Here is a 16,173-nt window from a genome sequence, read left to right as displayed (position 1 = left end):
CATGCTGTGTCTCTCTCTTAAGAATAAATAAAAATCATTAAAAAAATGCAGAATCCCGGGCCTCAGTCCCAAACTTACCAAATCAGGAACTCTGGGGGGTAGGAGACAAGAATCTGTAGTTTTATATGCTTTCCCAAATGATTCCTCTTGCACTCCACAGTTTGAACCTCTTCGATAGAAAGAAATCTCACCAGCATTTTGAAAGCTGGTGCAGGGGTGACTGGATGGCTCAGTTGGTTAGGTGTCTGACTTCAGCTCAGGTTATGATCTCACAGTTCATAGGTTCAAGCCCCATGTTGGGCTCTGTGCCAACAGCTCAGAGCCTGGAGCCTGCTTCGGATTCTGTCTCTCCCTCTTTGTCCCTCCTCCACTTATACTCTCTGTCTCTCTCTCAAAATAAATAACATTAGAAAAGAAAAGAAAAGAAAAGAAAAAAGAAAAGAAAGCCAGTGCAGTAGCAAATAAGAGTACTTGGCCTTGAGGTGCCTGGCTGGCTCAGTCAGAAGAGGATGCAATTCTTGATCTCAGGGCTGTGAGCCCCACGTTGGATGTAGAGATTACTAAAACAACAACAACAAGAAACCTTTAAAAATAAACTGACAAAAAGAGAGTACTTGGCCTTTGTTTGACGATTGGGTGGGAATTTAATGGGGGAGAGGGCAGGGTGTAAGAAAGGCCAGTTTCGCTAATGTGGATGGTTCATAGATGGTTCGTTGATGGCCAGGTCACTTTCAGATCATATTTTTGGAAGATCTACAAAGTGTGGCTGTTCAGCCATGTGCCAGGGCCACTTCTACAGAGATAGAGGGGCAACTGATGCCACTGTTCTCAATTAGTCCAGTCTCCTCTTGGCCACCTGGGCTCTGCTTTGCAGACCTCCTCTGGTTGTTTTTCTCTGTGCCCCCAAATGCAGGGTTCTGAGACCACAAATGTGTTCTGCTTCCTGCTGAAAAAGCATTTCCATTCCTGGAGTCTAATAGTGGCTTGGATGGTGAGTTGGCAGAAAGAACAGTGGGTGTTGACATTGTATTGAGTGTATGGTGTGCCTGAGACCTATCAAGTCAGCATTAGGACTAGATTATTCCTGTTTTCTGGTCATTGAGTTGTATGTTTTGAAATCTTCATTTTGGTTATTTATTGATTTTTATTTTAGAGAGAGAAAGTGCGAGCTGGGGAGGGGCAGAGGAAAAGAGAATCTTAAGCAGGCTCCACGCTCAATGCGGAGCCTGGCACGGTTTGATCCCGCGACCCTGGGATCATGACTTGAGCTGAAATCAAAAGCCACATGCTCAACTGACCGAGCCACCCAGGTGCCCCTAAAATCTTTATTTTGGAAAACCTTTGCTTATTGGGAAAGGGAAGAAAGAAGGGGTCACACTTCTTGTCCTTGGGTTATGTTTTAAAATATTTATTGTTTGATTAAAAAAATATTTTTAATGTTTATTTTTGAGAGAGAGAGAGAGAGACAGAGTGTGAGCAGGGGAGAGGCAGAGAGAGAGGGAGACACAGAATCCGAAGCAGGTTCCAGGCTCTGAGCTGTCAGCACAAAGCCCAACGCAGGGCTCGAACTCACGAACCGTGAAATCATGGCCTGAGCCAAAGTTGAATGCTTAACTGAGCCACCCAGGTACCCCTTTATTGTTTAATTTTAAAGATATACCCAAAGGTATAGAGAAAAATGTCATGAACATCTAGTTTGAGAAATAAATAATTTCCAGTACTTTAAAAAATTTTTTTTCAATGTTTGTTTATTTTGGGGAGAGAAAGAGACACAGAGCATGAGCGGGGGAGGGGCAGAGAGAGGGAGACACAGAATCTGAAGCAGGCTCCAGTCTCTGAGCTGTCAGTACAGAGCCTGATGAGGGGCACGAACTTACAAACTGCATGATCATGACCTGAGCCCAAGTCGGGTACTTAACCGACGGAGCCACCCAGGTGCCCCTATTTCCAGTACCTTTGAAGCCTTTGTGAGCTCGATTTTAAAATTTAACCAGCAATGGTTAACATGAGACTTGAGATGTCCCTTCTGGTAGCTGTCTGTCCCATGCTCTTACATCAGGTTTCCTTGAAGTGTATCAAAATCCTCTTGGTTGCTTGCATCAGTAGCAGGGAAGCGGGGAGAATAGCTGTGTGCCGCACACTCAGGTAAGATTTGCTGGCCTACTCTGTCTCCATGGCTGCCAAGTGGACACAACTCTTGTGTGATCCGTCCTCCCTGATAGGAGCTGCTTCTCTGCAAGGCTTTCCTTGACTCTTCTTCCCCAACACCAGAGTTTGTGCCGTTTCAGCTGTTGTTGCCACTGTCACCTCACCATTGTTTGCTGGTCTCCCTCCCCTCCAAGGGCAAAGCACTGTTCTTAACCTGGCCCTGCCACTCTTACCTGGCACCAGCCTAGCCCTGTGCAGTAGGTGGTGCTTCTCGTGTCTAGTGCGAGGGGCCACAAGGAGCACCGTGAGTTTGTGGGACCATTGCAGACAGCTGTCACCCCAGGCCTTGGGAATGTGTCAAGACCTGGCTCCCAGTACATATTTGGCCTTCAGATTAGATTGGGACAGAGGAAAATGGCCTACACACATGAGCCTGTGAAAAGCACTGTAGTTGAATTGGAGAGGCACCATGCCACACTGTCGGGGCTGAGGTCTGGACAAGGAAGACTGCCGGTATCCCGACTGGAGAACTACAGCTCTGGGCACTGCCTAGTCTCACAGTTCCCAAACGTTTGAATTTCATTATCCGGAAAAGTTCCAAGAGAAACTTAGGGGCCTGACCCTTGGCTGCCAAGTATGGATTTTTTTTTTTTTTTAAACATCACGTTAAAAAAACAAACCCAATTCAATCTCAAAATCTATCATGATCATCTCATAAAAGGACGTTTCACCATTTAAAGAGTAAGAAGTGCTTGACTTTGGATGCCAATAGATTTTTTTTTAAGCATTTTATTTTATTTTATTTTATTTATTTTTTTAAATTTTTTTTAACGTTTATTTATTTTTGAGACAGAGAGAGACAGAGCATGAACAGAGGAGGGTCAGAGAGAGGGGCACCTGGGTGGCTCAGTCGGTTAAGCGGCCGACTTCGGCTCAGGTCATGATCTCGCGGTCCGTGAGTTTGAGCCCCGCGTCTGGCTCTGTGCTGACAGCTCAGAGCCTGGAGCCTGTTTAAGCTTTTTAATTTATTATTTTGAGAGAGAGAGTGAGTGACTGAGAGTGTGTGGGAGGGGCAGAGAGAGTGAGAGTGAGAGAGAATCCCAAGCAGGCTCTGCATTGTCAGTGTGGAGACCAGCATGGAGCTTGGACTCATGAACCGTGAGACACTGACCTGAGCTGAAATCAAGAGTCAGACACTTAACTGACTGAGCCACCCAGGAGTCCCTGAAATCTTTATTTTGGAAGACACTTGCTTATTGAGAAAGGGACACTTCCAGTACATTGGTTACATTTAGCTTGATGAAGAACAACGTACATTGTGTTCACTTTTACCGTTTTGTCACTGGCTAGTGAAACATTCTCACCACCCGGCATCAGGCCAAGGATTGTATCTTGAGCCACTGGCCAGCCGGTTGGGAAGGGGTGACTAGATGTTCCAGCCTGTTTTTGCTGAGGCAAGAGGAATGAACTAGTGGCTCAGCCAGCATGAGAGTGAGGCAGGGAGTCCGTGCTGGGTTGGCTCGAGATTAGCAGGGCTTCAGTGGAGGGGCATATGTGTGTTTGGGTTTGCCATGCCGGGCAAGGGAGCGGTGGAATTTGTCTGAGTTGAGCTCACACATTGAAGTTATTGAGCGCCTTACACGCAAGGCCGTGACCTGGACTCCCAGCCGAGAGGCCCACGTGGCGGGGCTTTAGCCGGGGGAGCCAAGGACAGGCTCACATCTGCTCAGCTGCTTACGTAACCCTGCTTCCAGCTCCCAGAGCCAAGAAAACACACAAGCCAGCCCAGCAGGGCCTAGGGCCTGTGGTAGCACACGCCATGCGCCGCACAGCAAGGGAGACTTGGCTCAGCCTGCGGACTGTCATGAAGCCCTCAGCCCTCTGCTTCCTCCCCTCATCCCTCTCTGAGGCCCCCGGCAGTGACTCTGAGGTCTGATAGCAGTTTATTGTAGTTCGAGGCAGAGCCAGTCACTGCCTTCCTGGAGTCAGAGCTGTCTGCATTTTGTCACTGGGACAGAGCCGGGTGTGCCATGGAGGACCGCCCCTGCAGCATGGTAAGGGGGTGTGCGGGGCACTCAGGGAGGCCTCCTGACTGCCACTGGACCCAGGAGGCATTTGGCTCCAGGTCTGCAGCCGCTGCTGAGGGCTGAGGGCTGACCAATCTCAGGCATGAGCCACAGGGCTCTCAGAGCTGTAGAGCCTTCAGAGAAAGCAAATGGGGAAAGGATATCCCAGGGTAGCAGGATCGGGGACCAGGGTGCTCTGGATGCACTTCAGACATGATGCGGGTTGTCCGCAGTGACAGGAGCAGGAGAGTGAGAAGAGGCTGTTCAGCAGTAAAGCTCTGCATGAAGCCACTGGAGGAGCAAGTCCCTGAGACAGCTGTGAACCAGGGTAGTTTTCACTCAGGTTCTCATACCCTCAGCAGGGAGCTCCTTCAAGTCAGGAGCCATCTTGCCTATTGCTGTCACCTCCCCCTGCCCCTCAACCTGGTGCACATTCTGGCACACAGTAGGTGCCCAGAAAGTACTGACTAAAACAAATTGGAGGTGGCTTTGACACATACCATAGGAAAAGTTGGCATTAAACACCTCAGAAGACTCTGGTCTGGCACTTGAGTTGGCTCCTGTGGATTGTCACACACCGTTGACACCTCCTGTGTGTGAGTGGGTGAGTGTGCTGGGGGGGAATAGAAGATGGACCACCTAGGTTATCAGCTCCCAGAATTGGGTGGACAGTGGTGTCAGTTGCTGAGGAAACCCTGGAGCAAAAGCAGATTTTGTCATAGGTGATGGTGGTGGTGGGGTTGGGGGAGAGTTCTTTCGGCGCAGCTTGTGTTCCAGCCCCTCAGTCTGCAAATGGGAAAGAGGTATCCTGAGAGTGGGTGGTACTTGCCTGAAGATCATCCAGCAAGTCACTGGGGGAGCTGAGCTGGGGCCCAGGCAGCCTTTTCTCCTGTCCGGGAAGCTGCCTCAGGACCACTGTTTTACAATCCCCGAATTGGCAAAACCAAGATGTTCTCTGACCTGCAGGTGTCTGCTCTAGGGAAGCTGGGCAGACCAAGTGTGAATTCCTGTCTTCTGGGTTGGTTTCAGAAGGTGTGAGCAAGTTGGTAGGGTGACAGTCCAGATGCCTCTTGGGTTCCCGAAAACAGAGTTATGTTTAGCAGCATCTTCAGAACCAAAGGTAGGGTGGAGCTGGAGGGTTGCAGATGTTGTGGGGCCCTCTGAAGTGAGAAGAGCCCAATGATGCATCTTCTTTTCATGTTTTTCACATGCGCACCGTGCAGCAGGGCCTCCCAGGGTTCTGCTGTCTGAGCTCTGGTAATGAGAGCAAAAGGGTGAAGCCAGATTGGGAGTTTAATTTTAAGATTCTGGTCTGTCTCAATGCAAAAGTCTATTGTTAGAGGAAAGAAGGAAGGACATTTCTGGCACAGATTAAGTGTGGATATAAGCATGGTTTATTGGAATGGGAAGGGAGGCAGAGCTGAGACTGAAGGGCTTTGGTGCCACGGTAAGAAATCTGGTCTTACTCCATCAAAGACCACACAGGAGCCATCAGGGTTTTTGTAGCAGCAAAGTGATATGATAAGATCTGTGTCTCAGAAGAAAATAAACAAGGGCCGCCTGGGTGGCTCAGTCAGTTATGCGTCTGACTTCGACTCAGGTCATGATCTCATGGTTTGTGGGTTCGAGCCCCATGCTGGAGCCTGCTTGGGATTCTCTCTCTTACTCTTCCTCCCCCTTCCTCCCTCTTCCTCCCTCTTTCTCCCTCTTCCTCCCTCTTTCTCCCTCTTCCTCCCTCTTCCTCCTTCTCTCTTTGCCCCTCCCCTTCTTGTTCTCTCTCTCTCTCTCTCTTTCAAAATAAATGAATAAACACACTTTTTTAAGAAAAGAAGAAAATAAGTGAATGGGAATGGGTCCCTTGATGATGGAACTGAGTCAGCACTGGAGGGAGGGAAGGGTGAGAAGTACCAGGGGATGCTGGGGAAGAGGAGTTGGGGAGTTTGCACCTCCTGACAAACAGGAGGAGCAAGAGGCACATCTTTTCTGGGGCTCATTTCAGCAGGGTGAGTGACCTCTGGGGATAAGGGGTGCTTGGAGTGCCACATTATTATTGATAAACAAATAGGGCACCCAAGGCCTTGCCCTGGGCCTTGGGTGGGTCCCACCAGCATATTTCAGGTGAACTTGCTCCCGGTTTGTGGTCAGCATTCTCACTGCTGTTCCGCAGTTTCCTTTTTTCTTGTGGCTAGTCGGCTTCACAGGTGAAGCTGGTTACACTAGAGTAACAGTTCTCAAAATGTGTTCCCTGGTAGGATGGTTCTATGGCCAAATAAGTTTGGGAAATGGTGGGTTAAATAAAGTGGAGGGGGATTCTTGGTGGTATAACTTCTCAGAACCTTTGGTGAGCCTCATACTTTCCAGAAGCAAGTTTTGGTATGCCAGGTTCCCAGACTCACTTGACCAGGGGACATGTTCTTCCATTGAGCATCTTACTGGAATTAATGTTTCCTGGAACCTGTTTTGAGAGAATCTGGCCTGCTGGGAATACTGGGGCCCTAGGTTTGAGTGCTGACTATGTCCCCAGTTCCCTCTGTACCCCTGGGCCTGTCATCTTTTCCCTGCCCTCACCATCCAGGCCACATGAAGGACGGTCCCCAGCTGGGGAGTGGAGCCCTCTCCTGGCTCCACCTTAGGAAACGAGGACTTCCATGTCTGGATCTTGACCTTTGTTTGTCTCTCCCTCTACTCACCTACCACTGTTTCAAAGTCTACCATCCACATCTCATCGATTTTTTTTTTTTTTTTCTTCTAAGCTCTTATGAACTTATTTCTCTCACCTGGAGCTGTGTGCTTCCAGGCTGGAAACCTGGGAGTCCTCTCGGACTTTTCCTCTGTTCTTTAGTCCCTTTGTTACTCCATCTCCTGTGTTTACCAAGCATTCTTCTTTGATGTGCTTTTCAGCTGTTTCTCCTCTCTTCCCCTTAGTCTGCTCTGGGGTCTCAGTTCCTTGAGTCCCTACCTCTGGAGTTTGTTGTTGTTGTTGTTGTTTTTAAAGTTTATTTATTTTGAGAGAGAGTGAGAGAGAGAGAGCAGGGGAGGGGCAGAGGGAGAAGGAGACAGAGTCTCAAGCAGGCTCCACACCATCAGCACAGAGCCCGATGGGGGGCTTGAACTCACAAACCGCGAGATCATGGCCTGAGCCAAAACCAAGAGTTGGACGCTTAACTGACTGAGCCACCCAGGTGCCCCAGAGGTTTGTTTTTTTGTTTTTTATCTGTGCATCAGGTGTCTTCCTGAGACAGGGGTTACTTGTGCTCCTCCTTCCTGCCTTCTGATTTGAGGCTGATTTCCACAACACCACCCTCCCCGACACACACACACACACACACACACACACACACACACACACACTCCCCTTTCTCCCACTGGGCTAGGTTCAGAGAGTTGATGGAAGTCATTTGTCCAAGGTCACATAGCTGGGGTGTGGCAAGGTTAGGTCTCAACCTCAGGATTTCTGAGAAAGTGCTTTCTCATCCATGTTCTCTGATCCTTACAACGTTTCAGGAAGTCTAAGCAGCAGTCACTCCATTTCGAAACATTTACGGTGGAGAAACACAGAATCTCAGGGGAGTGGGTCCTGGGCAGATGAGTGCTTCATAGGCTGACCAGCTGTCTGGCTTTGCCTGGTACTAAGGGGTTTCTTGGGATGGTGGATCACGCTAGCACTGGACAGGGGTGTGTCTTCCACAGCCACACTGCCTCTCAGGAGATGTCTTCTGAGGCTGTGGCCTGGGGGAACCCTATAGCTTGCTAACTTCTCCTTCCTTCCACCTCTCTAGTTGGCCCCATGGTGATTGAATTTAATATGCCTGTGGACCTGAAGCTTGTGGAGAAACAGAACCCAGAGGTGAAGGTGGGCGGCCGCTATACCCCCAAGAACTGCATTTCTCCCCACAAGGTGGCCATCATTATTCCATTCCGTAACCGGCAGGAACACCTCAAGTACTGGCTGTATTACTTGCACCCAGTCCTACAGCGTCAGCAGTTAGACTACGGCATCTATGTTATCAACCAGGTGAGGTTTGGGGAGACGGAGTGAGGGAGGGAGTGTGTGTATGTGTTTACGTGCATGTGTGTACATACATAGATGTGCGCAAATATGTGAGTAATAAGGGCTAAGAGAAAGAAAAGATACTAGACATGGCATTTTATAACCTCACCACCATCACCCTCCTTAATGCAGATAAGCTAAATACCATACAACTTGCTTGTTGCTGTCAGCTCTTTAGGCAAGGGTAATCGCTGGGGTATTTTGTTTTCTTTTTGCTGGAAGTAGCCTTCCAGCAAAATTGAGAGAAAAATGACAATCCTAACTCCCCCAAAGTAAAGCACTGATTATTTCCTGTCTTTGAGTAGCTGTGTGTTTTCCTTTAGGGAAAAACAAACAAACAAACAAAAACACAAAGCATCCATTTAAACGTCAGAAGTTTAGCAACTTTGAGATTATAAAGTCTAACTATTTTCTGGGACCCCTGCTGGAGATAGCATCCTTAGATCACCTGAAAGCCAGCCCCCAGCAAAATGGCTGGGAAAGTCCGATTCGTAGGCCACCCAGTGTCATGTGCACTGGGCTGGGTCTGAGAAAAGAGCTTCTCACTGCATGTCTGATTTGTGTGTGTTGAGCTTAGCCGTGCTTAGGAAACCAATGCTGAAGACATGTCAGCCTTCATCACCATGACCTGGGGAATCAGATTGATCTAAAATTGGTTTTTTAAAAATAACTTTGCTCATTTCCAGTCTGAGAAGCATTATTCTTTTTCTATGAGTATAACTTGGGTGTTATGTGTTTAAATACTAAATTCATATCTTTATAGACTATAACCTGCTATGTGGAATAACACATTTACCCTATCTACACACCAAGGTTTATTGAAATTCATCTGAAGAGACACAGTATACCCATTTCTGAAAGGCCTATTCTCCATTTAATATCAAGATAAATTGTGGATCTGCTTGAGGTAGTAAAATTGGTGGCAGTTGACAGCTTCCCTTAGAGGGACGGTGTATGCCTTCCTTGGACCAGAGGGAAGCTGGAAATAGCAGTGTGTCCATCAGTCATTTCTGAGCACTGTCATGACAATGACATAGTTTGCAGAGAGTCATTAAAGAAGGAAGGTCCCAGTTCTATCTGTCCTGAAGCTTCCATCCCCACTGTGGCAAGTGAGACCCTTCCAGGAACAATTTATTAACAATCCCAAATAGTATGTGATTGGATGGCAGCTGCCAAATGCTTTGGAAGCTCAGAGGAAGGAGAGAGCAGTGACCTGGAAGAACCAGGACATAAACTAGGTTCTAGAGACTGGAGGGACACCTGGGCATCTCAGCTGTAGCCAGTGACCAGGGACCTCAATGTAGAAAGGAGCTTTGCATATTGATCAAGTTGACCGTAGGTGTAGGAATGCGGCAGAGGTGATAGGGCCAGGTGCAGAAGCTGAGTCTGTCAGGCAGGGGAGAGCAGAACAGCCCTGTTACAAGGGAACTGAAGCTCAAGGTGGGGGAGTAGGCAGCAGGCAAACCCCTCAAGGCACTTTGAGTCCCTTGGCCAAATGAGGCACAGACTTGGGCCCTGAGAAAATCTGCAGGCAAGACCACCAGACAGTTGTGGGTCATCTTAGAAGAATATTTGAGAATGTAAGAGAAAATAGGTAAATGCTCTGCAAAATCCAAGCCACTTCAATCTGACAAGTTATTTGTTTAAGAAAAGCCGTGTCATCAAGGAACATTTATTTGGCTGATGCCAGTAAACACTTGTTGATCATGGTGAGATTCAGGAGCATTATTAAAACAATGACAGTGAGTGCCCAGAAGAGGAAGCCGCCATCACCAGGAGCCAGGAGGAATTACTAAAAACAAGCCACGCCGCCATATCTCCTTCCTCTCTTTGACAGTTATTTATACCAGTAGATAAGTGATACGCTGTAGATACAGTGTTGTCAGATCTTATTATGCAAAACATCTAATGGCCTCCCACAAACCTGCCTGAACTAGACAACTGTGGTCTAGATAGCATATAAATTAGATTAAAATATATACTTGGGTGAAAGAGTTGGTGGTGATGCTGAGTCTTTGAATTTAGGTGACTGAGGTCAAGGAAAGCTGGAGAGAAGGATGCTGATGTAGAGATGTGTCACATTTTAAGTGAATGTGAGACTTCCCCATTCAATTATAAAGTCAAAACAAATATTGGACCAGTGAAATTTAGCCATGAACTTAAATTCCTCTGACTAATTTATACAGATAATTTCCAGGTTTCAAACAGCAAGTTTCTGAAAGTTTTACACCAGTTACGTGCTCCTGCCTGCCCCAGTCCAAGCCGGCAGACCAAGCACACAAGCCAGCTTGGACAGCGTGGCACTGCCGTGCTGGCTAGCACTGGACAGCACATCAGACAGGGCTTCTTCCCAAGTGTGCTTTCTGAAATGGAGCTCTGAGGCCAAACACATTTGAAAAATGCTGGATTGAACAACCGGGAAGCAGGCTTCATTCCTACAGAGCCTTTAGTGTACTAGCATACGTTACAGCCTCCAGAACTACTCGGCACACAGTGATTCCTGAGCTTGGGTGACTGGAGGTCGCTTTTCCAAGAGCCATCTCAAGCAATTAATGTTCTATGACTTACACTTTGGGGAAAGCAGGCCTAAACAGATGCCTCCCCGCTTCACCTCTTTACTTCCCTAGGATACTGGGAAACCACCCCCCACCTCCATCTCTTCCCACCTGCAACTTAGCATTGGACATATTTTATTTTTAGCTTTCCAAACATATTTACATCTTTTTTCCCCTCTAGTCTTGTCAGTATCATCATCTCCACCCCTGCCCCCCCCCCCCCCCCCCCCCCCCCCCCCCCCCCGCCACCATGTCTTTTTGCTTTTCTATCTTTTCCTTTTCTAAGGATTAACTTTCCACCTTAGGAAAATCTCCACTCCCCCCACCCCCACCCCCATCTCTTTCTCTCCCAGCTAATCTTATTTATTCTGCTCCAACTCTACCCTGATTGTTTCTTTGGGAAAATAGTGATCTGACTTCCAGATAACCGAATCATGAAGAAAACAAGTTTGCTCTACTTTTCCCATAAAGAATATCATCTGTATGATCTCAATAAAGAGCACACAATAAACTAGTGATAGGAAACCTAATCCTTGAAAAGAGGCAGAAGAACAAACATTTGGAGCATGCCCCACCTACAAATTAGGAACTTCCTCTCTTCTCTGTTTTGTTGTTACACAGAGAAGAGGAAGAAAGGGAGTTGGTAGCATCTGGCTTTGACCTTTGTGTAAATTGATGGCATTCAAGTCTCCTGTCATCTCCCTGCCTCAGACACCTTGCTGTCATTTTGACTCTTCATTCACTGCCCACCCCATTTAAGATTAGAGAGACTGCTTAAAGTAGGAGGCACCTCTGATACATCTATTCTGAGGGTTCTCAAACAAGTTTTTGAGAACAGAACCTACTGCCCCATTAAATTGCTATGCAATCCCCCCATCAACTGCAGGTCACTATGGCACTATTCTACTTGAAGTGCAGACCATGTCCCCATCTCTACCCTTAACTTCCCCTTCATTCTTCGCTGGGATCTGCCTGGACCCCTGAGGCCAGGTAGTATGAAAATGTGTATTCTATTGCACACATGAGGAAACTGAGGCTCAGAGAGGGGGAAGTGACTGGTAGGAAGTCATAGAAGTAATAGTAGGGTCCAGCTCAGACTTTAGTCCCTGTCACTTAGTGCCCTCTCACTGCATCAGCACGAACTCTGTCCTCGAGACCATTTGGTCCCTTCCTCAAAGCCTTTCTCAAAGCTGGGTATAAGGGCTGGGAGCAAGCTTCAGGCTTGGACTGCCTGAATTCCAGCTCTGCCACCTCCCAGCTCAGTGATGGAGGCTTGAATTCTTCAGACCTCCATTTCCTTATTGGTGGGAGAGGAAGGTTTTAGTATTTACACAGGGGACTGTAAGGCACTTGACAGATGAACCCTCAGTAAGCATTAACTATTACTGCCATGATTTATGTTCCTTCTTGCCACTCATCCCTCCTTTCTTCCTGCCTATTTCCTTGCCCAGCATTATAGCAATGAACTCTTTACTGCTCTCCCTGCCTCCTGCTTCACCTCTACTCAGTACCAGCCTCAAGACCCTCCCATTTGTGTCCTTGATGGGGTCAGAGGATACTGGATAATGACAGAAAACAATCTCAGGGCACTTAGGGGCCATGTCAAGCCTAACAGCTTCTTCTGAGTAGGGTTGTGTCTCAAGCTCTGCACATAGGGTGAGCTTTCATGGGCTTTGTGGCTCCTATCCTTGTCTATATTAAGCTATTAACCACTCCCTTTTGGTTTAAGCCCCTCTAATTACCACAACAACCTGCATCTCACAGTAAGTGTGGTGGAGAGGGAGCGGCAAAGGCTTTACCAGTTGAGATTGCGGTTCATCCGCAGGTCTCCACCGCTCCTCCTACCCTGGCCCGCCAGCCTTCCAGCCTCCCATTAGGGTTCTGGCACGTCCCGCTGTCTTGGAGCACAGGGTGCTGCTCTGTGGCGCAGATGTCCCACCCAGGGTCTAACACTGAGACCTTGGTGCAGAGGTGGATAGCAAGATGTCATAGAAGATGGGGGAGGAGCACTGCACTTCCTCGCACTTTAATCAGGAAAGGAAACTGTAAAACCACCCAAGGTGAAAGGAAGGCAGGTTGCCACCTGGTAGTAATAGCCGTACGTAAGAAACAGAGGATGTTTGTGAGATTAATCAGCATAAAACTTAGCAAACAGGTGAGGAATGCAGGCCTAGTTAGTCAGGCAGGGGTGTAATAACCATGTCATAACTATGGCAGCCCTTTGCCCTGAGTCAGTCAGTGCCCAGGCCTGGTCTCTCCAATTCTGTTCGTGTATCCTCTGGGGCTTCTGATCTCGCTTGGCTGCCCAAGATCTTTGTAGTTCTGACCAGGTCACTCTCTAAGCCCTTCAGTATGTCCCCACTGCCCACAGCCAAGGGTCTAAAGGGTCTGAAGCCCTGAACTTAGCTTCTGAGACCTTCTGCAGTCCAGACATGACCTATTTACAGCCATTTCCTCCTCAGCCCTCCTTTATTTACACACGATGTCACAGCCACACCGAGCTCTCCATCTTCACTGAGACATATTCTGTGTTCCCCTCCTCGTGCCTTTGCTTAGGCTGCCAACCCTCCCACCCTGTGTGCTTTTCCTTCCGTCCTTCCCCTAGTGGCTCTTTTCTAATCACCATGTGAGTGCCTCCCACCCTCCACCATTAGCTCTGTGAAGCCTTGTAATAGAGCTGACTTCTCCTTCCCTGCTGTTCCTGGGCCACTCAGTGCTTTCTAGTGAGGAGTGAGGGCTGATTCCACGTGTGCATGCCCTCCCTGGCCTGCAGCCTCTAGACCCCAGGCCCCTCAGGTCTGCCTCCCTCTGCCTCCCTGACCACATATCTCCATGCATGGTCCAGTGTTCATTCAGGGTTTGGCGCTAGAAGCTGCTCCCTTGTGACTATTGCCCACTTACTTAACATGCACCCTCAGCATCCCTTCCTTGATCCTGGTTCTCTGGTGAGGTCTGTTCCTCTTGGCAGTGAAGCCTTCTTCCCCAGTCAGGCCAGGTCATGACTCTTGGGAGCCAACCTGCACAGCCCTTCCCCAAGACATCTCCCCAAAGCTGCCTCCTCCTTGCTGACCAGAGCAGGCTGCCTGGGACATGGCCATCAGGGTGACCTTGCTTTTCAGGAAAAATGCAGAGAAAAATGCATGGTTGTTGATGGTCATAAAACTGTATGGTCCTTTGGACTGAACCTTTTTCATGGTCTCACTTTGAATTTTGACCCTGCCAGCCTCCCAATGAGGCAAATGGGTACTCTCATTGTTCCTGCTGAGAGAAAGCTCACAAAGGTAAGCAACTTGCTCGGGGCCCCATGATGGCTGAGTGGCAGAGCTGGGCTTTGGAGAGAGATCACCTAAGGCCTGTGGAATGCCTTACTTTACCATGTTCATTCCCAAACACACTGATTCCTCTCACTGGGAGACAGCTCCATATCCACTTGGCAACACCGCCGTGAGTCCCAGTGTGTCATGAGAGGTGGGTAGCAGCTTTGGAGTAACCACCTCAGAACCGCCCAGGAGGCCTGCCCAGTTATCATACTGACAGGTAAATCCTGGCTTGAAAGCCTGGGGGTGCAGCGGGGGGGGGGCCTGCCTGAGGACTCTTTGAATGTGGAATTTTTTCCCTCTTCCTTTTTTTTTATCTATGCACTGCTGTAAGGTAGTTCCAGGCTGCCTGTCTGGAACCAAGTGTGGCCAGGTTTGGAGACAATGAGTGAGAGCATTTGTCACCACACCTCAGCAGCTTATCTGTGTGACTGTGCTGAGTAGCTGGTTCCTACATGAGGCCAAGATAAATTAGAGTGAATTGGACTCGTGGGCCCATCCCATTTTGGAGGACAGCTGCCTGGGCCTATGACCCCAGTGGTTTGGTTTCTGTTTTGATCATGTCCGTTCACCATCCTCGTCCCCCCGCCCCCCCACCCCCATCCCTGCCTTCTATTTTCTCCTAAAGCTGTCAGTGCCCAGACTGATGTGTGCAGAAATGGGGCTCGGGAGTGGTAGGTCCAGTCCTATCCTGTAGCACCCCCTTGCTTGAGCACTGGGACCTTCTGGATCCTGGGGCCCAGGAGCATCATAACAAGGCCGGGAGTGTCTGTGTCCACTGTGTCCACCATAGCTTGTGTGCTGTCCCAGTGATTGATGGTTTCCTTTGTTGTGTCTTTCCTCTCCCTGTCTGTGGCTTGGTCCATTCTCCTGGGGAATGTGTCAAAACACGTACAGGTACTCACAGAGCTCATGGATTGCCTCCCTGGACATTGTACTAGGAAATGTCTTTTTCCCTGCTCACCTGTGACTTCATGAGAGGGAGTGCCAGCTTGTTAGGAATTTGCCTTTGCCCTGGAACAAGAGGGGTCAGAATGGGGCCCCTTTTCTTCACAGCCTTGACATTGCCTCTCTTCCTTACCTCTCTCGTTGCGTCCATCCTTGTCTCTTTTTTCTTTTTCTTTTTCTTTTTTTTTTCTTTCTCGTGGGGGTTTTTTGCTTTTACTTGTCAATCCTGTTTGTAGCAAAGCAAGCTGAAGGAGGAGCTCCTCTCTGTGATCTGCTTCTTACTCTCCACCTACCTCCTCTTCTGTGCCCTCCACCTCCTAAAGAGAGAGAGAGAGAGAGAGAGAGAGAGAGGAGTGCCGACCTAACTACTGCTGTGACTGCTGCTGCTGCTGCCACCACTGCTGCCACCCCTGGTAATGTCCATGTGCCCCAAGTCAAACCCAGAGCCCAGGCTCTGCTGGTCATGGGGAAGCCATGTCAGTAATCCTAAGAGTGTGCCATCCTCCAGCTCTGGGGTCTCTCAGGCAAGGTCATGGTCTCCGTGGTCTTGCTTGCAAATGCTGAGGTTGCTGGAAGCCAGCCTGTTGTGCAGAGGTCTAAGATAACTTTGCCTTAAAATTAAGCCACAATTGAGCTCATACCGTATGTGTATATACTTTTGTGTCCTGCTTTTTTCTTAAAATTCTATATCATCAGCATCTTGCCATGTTATTTCAGTCTTCATAATCACCACTTTCCATGCTCTCAGAGTAGTTGAGCATGTAGCTGTGCCATAATTAACTTAGCCCTTCCTCTAGGTCGAAGGCATTTAAAGAACCTCCACTTTCTCACCAGTGTAAATAACACCGGAATGAACATCTCTGAATCTGAAGCTAATTTGGTGTCGCTTCTTCCACATTTAGAATCCTCTCTCCAGGCTAGATTTTCCAATACAGAATTATGGGTTCAGAAGCAGTGTAAACATTTTTACAGTCCTTCATATAAATGGTCAGATTGCTTTCTGAGAAAGAAGCCTTTATTTTCTAAAGTGTTTTTCTGCAGAAAGATCTCAGGGCCTCAGGTCCAGGGAAGGAGGCAGGCATCCTGCT

At 48.4% G+C, this 16,173-nt stretch overlaps 1 protein-coding gene across 7 annotated transcripts in view; it reads left to right on the top strand.

Annotated features, from left to right (window-relative positions):
• The window catches only part of B4GALT1 (beta-1,4-galactosyltransferase 1), a 69,040-nt gene that overhangs the window by 24,435 nt on the left and 28,432 nt on the right, over positions 1-16,173 (top strand). For all 7 annotated transcript variants that reach the window (XR_006210788.1, XR_006210785.1, XR_006210786.1 and 4 more), the window contains exon 2: positions 7,994-8,229. Coding sequence is in view for 3 of the 7 variants with exons in the window: in XM_042965098.1 (XP_042821032.1) it covers positions 7,994-8,229 (236 nt within the window). In the remaining 4 variants the exon portion in view is untranslated. The remainder of the gene's footprint in view (positions 1-7,993; positions 8,230-16,173) is intronic.

The sequence above is a fragment of the Panthera tigris genome, chromosome D4, assembly GCF_018350195.1.
Source record: "Panthera tigris isolate Pti1 chromosome D4, P.tigris_Pti1_mat1.1, whole genome shotgun sequence".
Taxonomy (NCBI): Eukaryota; Metazoa; Chordata; class Mammalia; order Carnivora; family Felidae; genus Panthera; species Panthera tigris.
The sequence above is the reverse complement of the archived record's forward strand: the minus strand, read 5'-3'. Positions and strand labels throughout refer to the sequence as shown.